The sequence below is a fragment of the Myxocyprinus asiaticus genome, chromosome 9 (assembly GCF_019703515.2).
Source record: "Myxocyprinus asiaticus isolate MX2 ecotype Aquarium Trade chromosome 9, UBuf_Myxa_2, whole genome shotgun sequence".
Taxonomy (NCBI): domain Eukaryota; kingdom Metazoa; phylum Chordata; class Actinopteri; order Cypriniformes; family Catostomidae; genus Myxocyprinus; species Myxocyprinus asiaticus.
Genome location: NC_059352.1, coordinates 40,085,392 through 40,095,944, shown reverse-complemented (window position 1 = coordinate 40,095,944; position 10,553 = coordinate 40,085,392). Strand labels below are relative to the sequence as shown.

General features: G+C 38.9%; 1 protein-coding gene across 1 annotated transcript in view; it reads right to left on the bottom strand.

The window, feature by feature from the left end:
* Positions 1–1,463: 1,463 nt before the first annotated feature.
* LOC127445835 (glycerol-3-phosphate dehydrogenase, mitochondrial-like) overlaps positions 1,464–10,553 on the bottom strand; it is a 55,181-nt gene continuing 46,091 nt past the window's right edge. Inside the window, exons 14-17 of the mRNA XM_051706240.1 lie at positions 8,293–8,405; positions 8,131–8,209; positions 7,511–7,609; positions 1,464–3,266 (exon numbers count right to left, since the gene is read on the bottom strand). Coding sequence (XP_051562200.1) covers positions 3,141–3,266; positions 7,511–7,609; positions 8,131–8,209; positions 8,293–8,405 — 417 coding nt within the window. The 3' untranslated portion in view covers positions 1,464–3,140. The remainder of the gene's footprint in view (positions 3,267–7,510; positions 7,610–8,130; positions 8,210–8,292; positions 8,406–10,553) is intronic.

Here is a 10,553-nt window from a genome sequence, read left to right as displayed (position 1 = left end):
TAAATCTTATTTTTTGTTGGTAATACGAATAATCTACCATACATGATCCATAATTGATGTTCTTGAATTTTGCCTCTAAAAACAGTAATTTTATATGAAAATACAAAGCATTCAGTTTAATGCATTGCTTTTCTCTTTTAATGTATAAAAACAAGATGTTTTATATAATATTATTATATGTAATACAGTGTTTTTTTATGCAGAAGATCACTAAAATATGTTTTATTGAACTTTTTAAGGGCATTTAACATGTATAATTAATCTCATAATTTATTAATTAGAGCTATTTTGAATTTTAATATTAATATATGTGGATAGCCCTAATAATAATAATTATCATAAACATTAAAAAAATAAAATAAAAAAAAAATGGTCTGGGTTCCACAAAAACTACATGGTGTGAATGCAAAATGGACTGAGACCTTTTAACAAGTGAAGTGGACTAAATAGAGACCTGAGACCACTTTCAAGACCATGGACTGCAAAGAGAACTGGGTCCTTTTCCCACTGGGTTCACTTTTTGGTCCACTTAAAGGGGTATAAGTTTGGTCCTTTTAAAGAGGTAAACTTAATCTGAGCTTCGGAGGATGTTAAGATTATCAGTGAACAGTGTTGGGTGTACTTGACAAAGCAAAACAAAACAAAACAAAAAACCACAAAACAAAAACACAACAACAAAAAACAGAATTAAAATTTTTTGGAAATGTTTTTTAAATTACTTTAATTAAATTTCTCCTTTCTATTTCATTTTACATTTATTCTTTTAAACTTAAAAGGCAGTCATAAAATTAGTACATCACAGGGTTGATCATTATTAGGGTATTATATCATTATGCAAGTGTTTTCTAAAATCGAAATTCATAACTTCAGTGTGTTCCCTCTTTTAAATAAATTCTATTTCATGGCATCACCAGTTATCATTATGCAACTGTGACCCCTCTATCACCTTAGACTGCTATACCAGGACCTGAGTTTAATATGTATGCAGTTTAATTATACTGGATTCATAGGGCTATTCCACCAGCAGCTGAAATGAGTTCAGGATTAGCCATAGCAGCAGACCTGGACTGCCAGTTTAATTGCATTTTGCTAGGTGCTGATCACACTTGAATGGGACACACTCATCCCATACTGTGAAAGAATCTGCAGCTACAGGGATTATTAGGCAGGCATATGACGAGATGCCCTGCCACTGAAAGAGCTCATTGTGGAGCACATGGAAGGCCTTTCCAACTCAGACAACTATTAATCAGCTATTACAACATAATATGTTCATTACACATAGAGCTGGCTTTAGGGTCAATTAGTTGGCATCTCCCATTAAAGTGACCCACTGGGTGAGGGAAATACTGTTTATATGTGTGAGAGAAGGAGACTGTCACATGCTTCAGATACCACAAACATTATGTGAGAAATATGAAGTCATTCAGCACTCACAAAACAAAGACACTTCCAAACAATGCTCTTGGCAACCAGATACATTTAATTATAGAATTGTGTTTCTCAGTCTTAGCAGATAGATTTACTGTAAGATTTTTTCACAGAATACGAATCTCTTTCAATCAGGATCATTCTGAAATTACATCCTGTCAGTACAAACAATTAATGATTAGTTTAACTGCTATTGCTTTCATGTACAAAAGCTGACAGTTCAGCTCTTAGCCCTCTCTTGGCACTGTGTTAAAACCCAACAAACAAACGTGATCCCAGAAGATCTATGACAATCTCTGTGGTCTTTTTTTAGCTTTCAGTCAACACATTGATCACCATGGACCAATCAGGTCATTACATAGTGAACAAAACAGATTACAAGACTTGAGCAGCATCATCGTACAAAAATCATCAATCTTAAAGCAATTTTGTATTTGATGAGTTCATTTTAAAGCATTTTAGGTCTGAAAATCTGAACATAAATAAAGAAAATAAGAATAAATTAAAAAAACATAAACATGTTAAAACGACAAAAATACAGTCAAGTCAAATATTGGGCCCTGTTGGTGTTTGTCGGAGTGTGCGTTTCGACATGCAAAGTTCATTAAGTCCCAAGAGAGCAAGGCACATTAAGTACATTCCCTTTACATCAAGTTTACAGTTAAAGAGTGTTTCCCTATTTTCATGTCATTAACGTGTTTTATCTCGTATTATTTGAGGATAACCAGTTACCTTTAACAGGCAAGGTTGTATAAGAAACAAACCATTAGTATTAGTATTAACCATTAGTGAAATGGAATTTTGACTGTTCATGAATTTGAATTAGGGATAAAATATTTGACATTTCATCAAGTGCTCTTATGTTTCATTATTCTCTGTAAAATCCTCCTGTTGAACCAGATGCAACAACGGCCTCAAAACACTGTACACATACTGCCAAAGAACTTACTAAATACTATCTGTATACAATATTAAAAAGTTAACTGATTTCAACACAGTCTTATCATTTAAAACATTAAGATGACACCTTTTCAAAAAGTATGATTGAAATTTTAGACTTTGAATAAATACTTTTCTCTTAGAAAATGCATTATTACATAAAGGGAGTGAAACAATACAAGAAAACAAACATGTTTCATCACCGTTATTCAAAACAGTAACAAAAAAGCAGAATGCAGTGTAAACTTACGAAATTCACATATATAGTGCATTATTTACTTTAGAAGACACCAGGAGCCCTTGAATCTCACCTTACTGTTTTCAGTAGCAAGTCATTTGCATTAATAAAATGGCACAACACAATTGGGTTAAGCTGCTCAGAGAAATATTAAAAAGACAACCTGTTCATGCTTACCAGGTTACACAATGTGGTATAGCATGCATTAACAACATACAATATATAGACAGAGATAAATATAGATACTCTTTGAAATATTTCAAGAATATATTATGCTCTAATAAGATAATTTCTTTCAATAAAATAAGTTTAAATTGAGCATGCTAAAACAAAAAGCTTTAGAAGAATAATAATTAAAAAAAAAAGATTATATAAGGATTAAAAATCAAAGGCAGCCAACTATTTGGATGAGCTCATGACAGGATGTGCTTGTGATCTGACCAGTGTGGGCACAGCGGTCAGCATTTTTGGTGTTTATCCAATTTTAAATGCGAGCTATTGTCTGGTGGATGTTTTGGTTTGTAGTTGGGATTCAAACTCCGCCTCCACTGCGGTCAACCGAGATGGGTCCTCTAAGATCTAACCCCTCCTCCACAGTCTTCATTAGGATAGCCAGACGACTGTCAGAGATATGCCCCCTCTGGACCGCACTCATGAGCTGAACCAATCAGAGAGCAAAACAAAGGCATTATCAATCCTAACCTAAAACAGGCGATGGTAACTTGTGGTTTAACACTCCATGAAATCTAAATTGGATGTGACTTTAAGCTCTAAATGTCTGTTAGCTCTAAAGCCATCTATATGCTAGTGCAGTGTTTCCAAAACTTTTTTGCTGCCACAACACCACCAGAAAGGCTCAAGTACCCCTTCAGCGACGCAAACCAAAGATGTGTACCAAAGACTAAATATACTTTTACGTTACCAGTAATATTGATTATTGAGTATTATTGCTCAATCAGTATTGGGTTGATCTATTGACATGCCTTTTAGGGATATGTATTGATTTCCTTTCAAATGATAAACTCTCGATTAAATTAAAATCCAATTTAATTGAGCTATTTTAGTTAAAATGTCCCTTTTGCTTACAAATGACAGAAATTCTCTCTAAGACAATGCAGTTAATTATATAGGGGACCTTCTAACTTGGTACATGATAAATTATTAATTTTACAAATTCTATTTTATCATTAGTTTTTCATAATCTTCAAATGTGCGAATTACATGTATTCAATCAATACATATGGTGTCTTGAAATTGCATATATTATATTGCATATCTTTATTTTGTTACATGTTTATTGTTTACATGAGTAATTTGTATTATTTACAAGTAATAACATTATGTTTAGCAAGTTCTAAAATGATATATGAATAAGAATGGTGGCAGTTCAGAGAGCGTCTCAAGAGTGTTTTGGTAGAGCGCACATTAACAACAGGGCTTCATAACTGCATCCGTGCTTTGTTTTTGTGATTAGATTTAAATGTTTCTTTTGTGTTGTTTTTGATCAACAACTGACTGTAAAGAACAAAAGGGGTATTAATACCCCTTAAACTCTATGGACTCGCCGGCAGGTCCATAGGGGGCGGCTATGTGGTGGAAATATTAATATGAATATAAAAGTCTTTCACATAGCACTTATGGACAAGTCATATATCAACTGAAAGCTCTCATTCTCAAAAATATGACTATAGAGTTTATTTTGTTGCCATAATACCACAGTTTGAAAGATTTTCAAAAGAAACACAAAGTGATATGTGATTTCTGTAAGACATCAAATAAATATGTCTCTTAAGCGGCGATCACTTCTGCTGTAAGCACCAACTAGCCAAGAAACTTTATATCTGCTTTTACCTTAGGCAGTTTTCTAAAAAAAGTTGTCATATTTTACTTGTCTGTGAGCTTGCTTGGGTGAATAATCCAACATTATATCTTAGATATCCAGAACAAAATATGCAGTCCAGCAGACTATTGATGATAAATTGTTTTATATCATCGCAAATGGGAGAATCTCAGCTTTCTAATGACTCCTAATTGAGCTTCTAGTCCACTCAGAGGCCGAGATATTCGTTGAAACAATGGGGGCAGTGCATGAACCGAAAATAAAGACTAAATGTCTATGGACAAGCACATCCGTGAGGGCTGAAATGTGTTATAGCACCACAGATCTGCATACTGTGATGAAAGGTAATTAAAAAATTAAAGGTAAAAAATGTCCTAGTACTTGCTGCCATCGAGTGGAATAAAATAAGACTTTTTGAAATGAAGTAGAGTGATCAAAACCAGAATTACATGCTTACAAAGTTAGGAGAACAACAAAAAATATGTATTTTTTTAAACTTTCTGTTCATCGTAATATTGTAAACACATACGATATTATTTATGAATAATTGGACTCTTTTTTATATGGGGGGTTTTCTAAAAAATTAGACCAATTTTTTGCAAATAGTCCACAGTATGTGTGAATGGTGAGCTTTTAAATTTGAGTGTGAAAAAATGGAAGGCGACAGCCCAAAAATGCACCAGAGTTTAAGGGGTTATAAGAGACATTATTCAATGACAAATGCAATGTGTGGATCTTGCCTTTGGACACACATTACATGGGATGAGTCAAATTAAACTTGTACTCTCAACATGATGTGAAAGGATTTTAGTGCTTAAAAAGATTCATCTTAAATTTTAATAATCGATATCTATTAATTGTGAACAAATAAAGATCACAATTAATAGGAAAATCGATACTTTTACCCATCCCTAATCGATATTATTTTTATTTTAAGCCACAAATTTTGTTTTATAGGTTCAACATAGAATTTTTTTTTTTTTTTTTTGCGTACCCCCTGGAGCCTGCTTACGTACCACCCTGGAATATCCGTACCCCAGGTTGGTAACTTTAAGTAGATATACACATTTAAAATGTACAGTCTTTTCTTTTCACACTAAAAATATTGATGACTCATGGGTGTCTAATTTTTTGTCCAATAAACTTCTCTCTAGAATGACAATTCCCTCCCCCCAAAACCACTAGCCTCTGACAAGCAACAGAGCTGTTCAGGTTTTATTACTAAAATTTTTTAGTACTTTTTAGTAATTTTTAAGCCTCTTAAATTTTCTAATGAGTTTTAGAGTAAAATAAGATGTGTAGGTGGCATTACTTGAGATTTTCCTGTTTTATTTTAAAGTGAATTTTGAAGCCACAGCGTTTTTTTTAAACATATGATGCTAACAAGTTGCTATAAGTGTGTGACAAGGAGGAGGGCGTGGCAGGGCCGTGAGGGTGCACGGCCAGTGCTGAATCAGATGATCAGCGGGAGAGCGAGATAAAGGGGGTCAGAGATGCCAGTTTGAGAGAGACACACGTGGCCGTGCTGTGTGTGTTCGTCTTATGTTTTATGTTGTTTTAAGTTTATGTTTGACATTAAACGTTGCGTTGACTGTTCTGCCGGTTCCCGCCTCCTCCTTGCCCGTCCTTTAACTGTTACAGTGGTGCCGAAAACCCAGGAAGGAGGAGGGATGCGCTGTCATGGAGTCTGCCAGAGGAGCAGCAGCGGCCGTCTGCCTGGGGACAGAGGGGTTGCTGTCGGCTGCCGAGAGTCGGAGGAACCTCTGCTGTTCGCCGGGGGAGGAGCGAGCTGTCATCCATCAGAGGGCGGAGGAGCGGTTGAGGACCAGGCGATGCTGTGTCCGGGGACCAGTGAGCAAGTGTTTCTCTCTCTCTCTGTGTCTCCCGCTCACCCTTTCCCTCTCCCTACACCCCTCATCTCTCCCCCAGGTTCCCAGGAGGCAGGGTGGACCACCAGCTGACAGACGGCTGGAAGGGCAGCATCTCCACGCAAGAGATGGGGTGGAGGGGAGTAAGTCAGTCCGGTGGCTGAGTCCGGCCTGAATCAGGCAGGGGAGGAGTGTGACGAGGAGGAGGGCGTGGCCGGGCCGTGAGAGTGCACGGCCAGCACTGAATCAGATGATCAGTGGAAGAGCGAGATAAGGGGGGGCCGGAGATGCCAGTTTGAGAGAGAGAGAGAGAGAGAGAGAGAGAGAGAGAGAGAGAGAGAGACGCATGCGTGTGTGTGTGTGTGTGTTTGTCTCATGTTTTATGTTGTTTTAAGTTTATGTTTGACATTAAAAGTTCCGTTGACTGTTCTGCTGGTTCCCGCCTCCTCCTTGCCCGTCCTTTAACTGTTACAAAGTGTAAATAATTATGTAGCAACTTGTGAGCAACAAACGTTTAAATCTAAAACCACTATTGGCCTTCTGGTTTGACCCACAAATTGACATCATGATGATTGAACGTCACTATATCAAGTATCTAAACGTTGTTCATGGCAGTGATGCAAACTAAAGACTGCTGGCTTAAAGAAAAAGGTTGAGCCCTTTGATAGGTCCTGCCCAAACTTCCGATTTCAATTGGAAATACATAAACACGAGAAAGAAAACCATACTTGTCAAGTGATTTCATGTGGACTTTGAGATAGTTAGTTAAAGGTTACTGGTTCGAAACCCAGAAAGGGTGATCATTACTTTTAACACCTTTCTGACCCATATGAGTTAGACAGGTGGCCTAATTTTTGCTTCATTATAGATTAAAAAAAGTACAGAATGGTGGTGTGCATTATTAATTAACAGAAAGACTCCTGAGATCAGATCAACTTCATACTCATTCTGATTTAGAAATGGCATTTCAGAGCTCCTAATCACTGCAAGCCAGTCGGCTTATGACAAAACATGGATGTACTGACATGAAGATAACAAGCACTTTTAATATTGAGGCTTTCACACCTACAACTACCAGACCAGGCCTTTATATCAGAGTGCCTGATAACCAGAGCGACATAAAGATAACCTAAAGTCTATGAATAGCTATCATTATCGGTTCTAAGAGTGAATTTTCATGGCAATGGTGCATACCTGTAGAAACTCATCCAGCTCCACCTGTCCGTTTTTGTTGAGGTCAACCTCATTGAGGATCTCATGGAGGGAATTTTCATCAATTTGGATGCTGAGTTTCTGAAAGAACACATATCATATCATAACATATTATGTAAAAGAGCATTTTTTTAAACTATTTTAAACTAGAAGAGTTCCATTAGTTCTATGTAAACATACTTTCACAACACAAAGCAACTCGATTCCAACCTGACCATCTATTGAAATTAAGCTGCCAAAAACACCCGATATACACTTAAATACATATGAACACTTATTCAGTTTTCAGCAAATTGGCCTGCCCTGATGAACAACAGTGTAAAATTTGCCCTTAGACAGAGGTTAGCCAATCATAACAGATGTAATTTACATATAGAAGTCGTAAAGGTACAGTGGCAAAAATACTTTTTCTGAGGACCAGTGATAAGGAGGAAAATAGGCATGTGAAACTACAACTTTTTTGGTGTAAGAAACCTTAAATAATATTAGTCAAGGTTTAAGTGGGCCCATAGGAAAAAAATTAAGTGCTACCAAAGTGTGAAATATGGCAGCTTTAAAGGGAAAGAGACTGAATAGAGGTTGTAGCAGTATGACAAACTCACCTCGAGCACCTGCTGGACATCCAGTGTCGTTATGAAGCCTTTACTCTCCTTATCAAATTTGTAAAAGCGCTTTTTATACCTGTCAATCATAATTATTGCAAAATTAGGGGGGTAAGAGATGAAGATACCAGTATACACATAAAGACAACCACACACACATACCTTGCCACCTCTTGGGGTGTAAGTGAGATCTCTGCAGTCTTGCTGAGCTGCTCAGAGCGAGCTTTATAACCCATCTCTAGATGCAGAAACTTCTTTGCTGCCTCCAGCTCTTCCTACAGACAAACACACAAATAACTTCAGGGTGCCATTCAGCAAACTCACATGCTTAAACAACAGAAGACCACAGTTCACAGTTGACTATATTTAGACAATTATTTAGACATTTCACTCACACTTTAATATGTTTTAATGTCTTTTTGCTGGTTCAGATTTTGCTGGTTCACCAACTAGACCAGCACCAAACCAGCACTTAACATCAAAAACAAGGCTGGGCCTGCATGTAAATTTATATGCTGGCCTAAGCTGGTCTTTGAGCAGGGTTGGATAACATAATATTAAACCAAGTGGCATCTGTAAACAAATGATGCTAGGCCATTTCTTAATTTACTTTTCTCAACCATTTTTAAAATGACTTTTAATCAACTGGTCCCAAGGTGAATTTTAGTGGAAGCATGAATTTCACACAGGTGTCACAGCAGAGTAACCACAAGTGTAGTTCATTATTACATTACCTATCGACATGTTGCTCGACATTTTCAAACAAAAAGTGTCCAAACACCTTTTGTCTTACAAGAGTTTGTCTTCTAAGTTCAGTCTGCTTTTGTCTTCTATTTTCAGTCATGAACACTCTACGTCACAAGCTGATGTCATTAAGCCAATCAGTTCGCTGCAGTTGATAGGTCCTTTGACATGAAATCTGTTTGCCAATCAGCTTGCATATTCACTATTTGTCTAAAATTTCACTGCAGTGCAAGTTTTCTCTATGAAACCCTCCTCCCCAGCACCACCTGATCTTCTTCAGGGAGACTGAATGTCTAATTGTGCAGCAGCACTACGGATGTACTGATACCATTTTTTGAGAATGAGTACAAGTACTGATACTTCCTTTTTGGTACTCGCCGATACCAAAACGTCTCGGTTACTGTCATAACCTTCGTTCCCTGATGGAGGGAACGAGATGTTGTGTCGATGTAGTGACACTAGGGGTCGCCCTTGGGAGCCCCAAACACCTCAGATCTTTGAGAAAAGGCCAATTAGAATTGGCGAGTGGAATTTGCTTGCCATTCCCCCAGACATATGGGTATAAAAGGAGCTGGCTCACAACCACTCATTCAGGTTTTGTGCTGAGGAGCCAAGACAGGGTCCCAGCCATTTCAGCGGGTAGTACAGCGTTGTGGCGGGGGGACACAACATCTCATTCCCTCCATCAGGGAACGGAGGTTACGACAGTTACCGAGACATTCCCCTTCTATCACTCACTCGAAATTGTGTCGATGTAGTGACACTAGGAGTCCCTATATGAAATGCCACAACTAGCTGGACCGTGTTACGTGGACTGCCAGTGCAGGTGCAAGCAAGCTGCTGCGTGCGTAGTAGCAGGTGCACCGGTCTGCACGTAGCCTACCCCAACGCCCCAAAAAACGTTGTATATTTCCCCACATCCCACAGCAGCCGCGGCCTTTTTTCTCTATGTTTTCTCTCCACAGAGTATTCAGTTATTCGGCTGGGGCCATTTTAACACTCAATATATGCGCCAGGGAAGGTGTTCTTTTCCTATCCTATTCTTTCAGGGGGAAAAGACCTCGCGGAGACCACATCCTGCCCGGAGGGGAGGTAACATGTGGCAAGCACGTCATGTGGGCTCAGAGCCGCACATGGAAGAGGCGCGGTGGTAGGTCCTGCCTGAAAGGGGAGGAGCTCTACAAACACAGCAACCATGACAGAGAGGGCTCTGTCGAAGGGAGACGCAGGTCTGCCGACAGGGAGACCGTACTGCGGAAAATACATCACAGGGGGTTACCGGAGTAACCGGCACCTGTGGAGCACCTACCTCAGTAAAGGCATATTAGCACACGTACTGGTTCTGGCTGTGAATTCCTCCGCTGAATTTTCGAGCCACAGGGCTAGGGAGGAAGGACATCCAGGGTTCACAGGTTCGTGAACTCGCATGGGAAAAGAAGCGCATCTTCGCCACTTTGGAGGGGAAAGGTGCTATACACAAGACAGAACACGGGACGAAACTGGCTCAACCCAGAGATTGTGAAATCTCGCTCAACCCTGCAGATGTCTGCTAGAGAGGTGCCATGGGCCAGTGCCCACGAGGATGCCAGACTCCTTGTGGAGTGTGCTTGTATTCCCGAAGGGGTGGGCACGGCCTGGGCCTGGTATGCCATAGCGATGGCATCCACGATCCAGTGGGC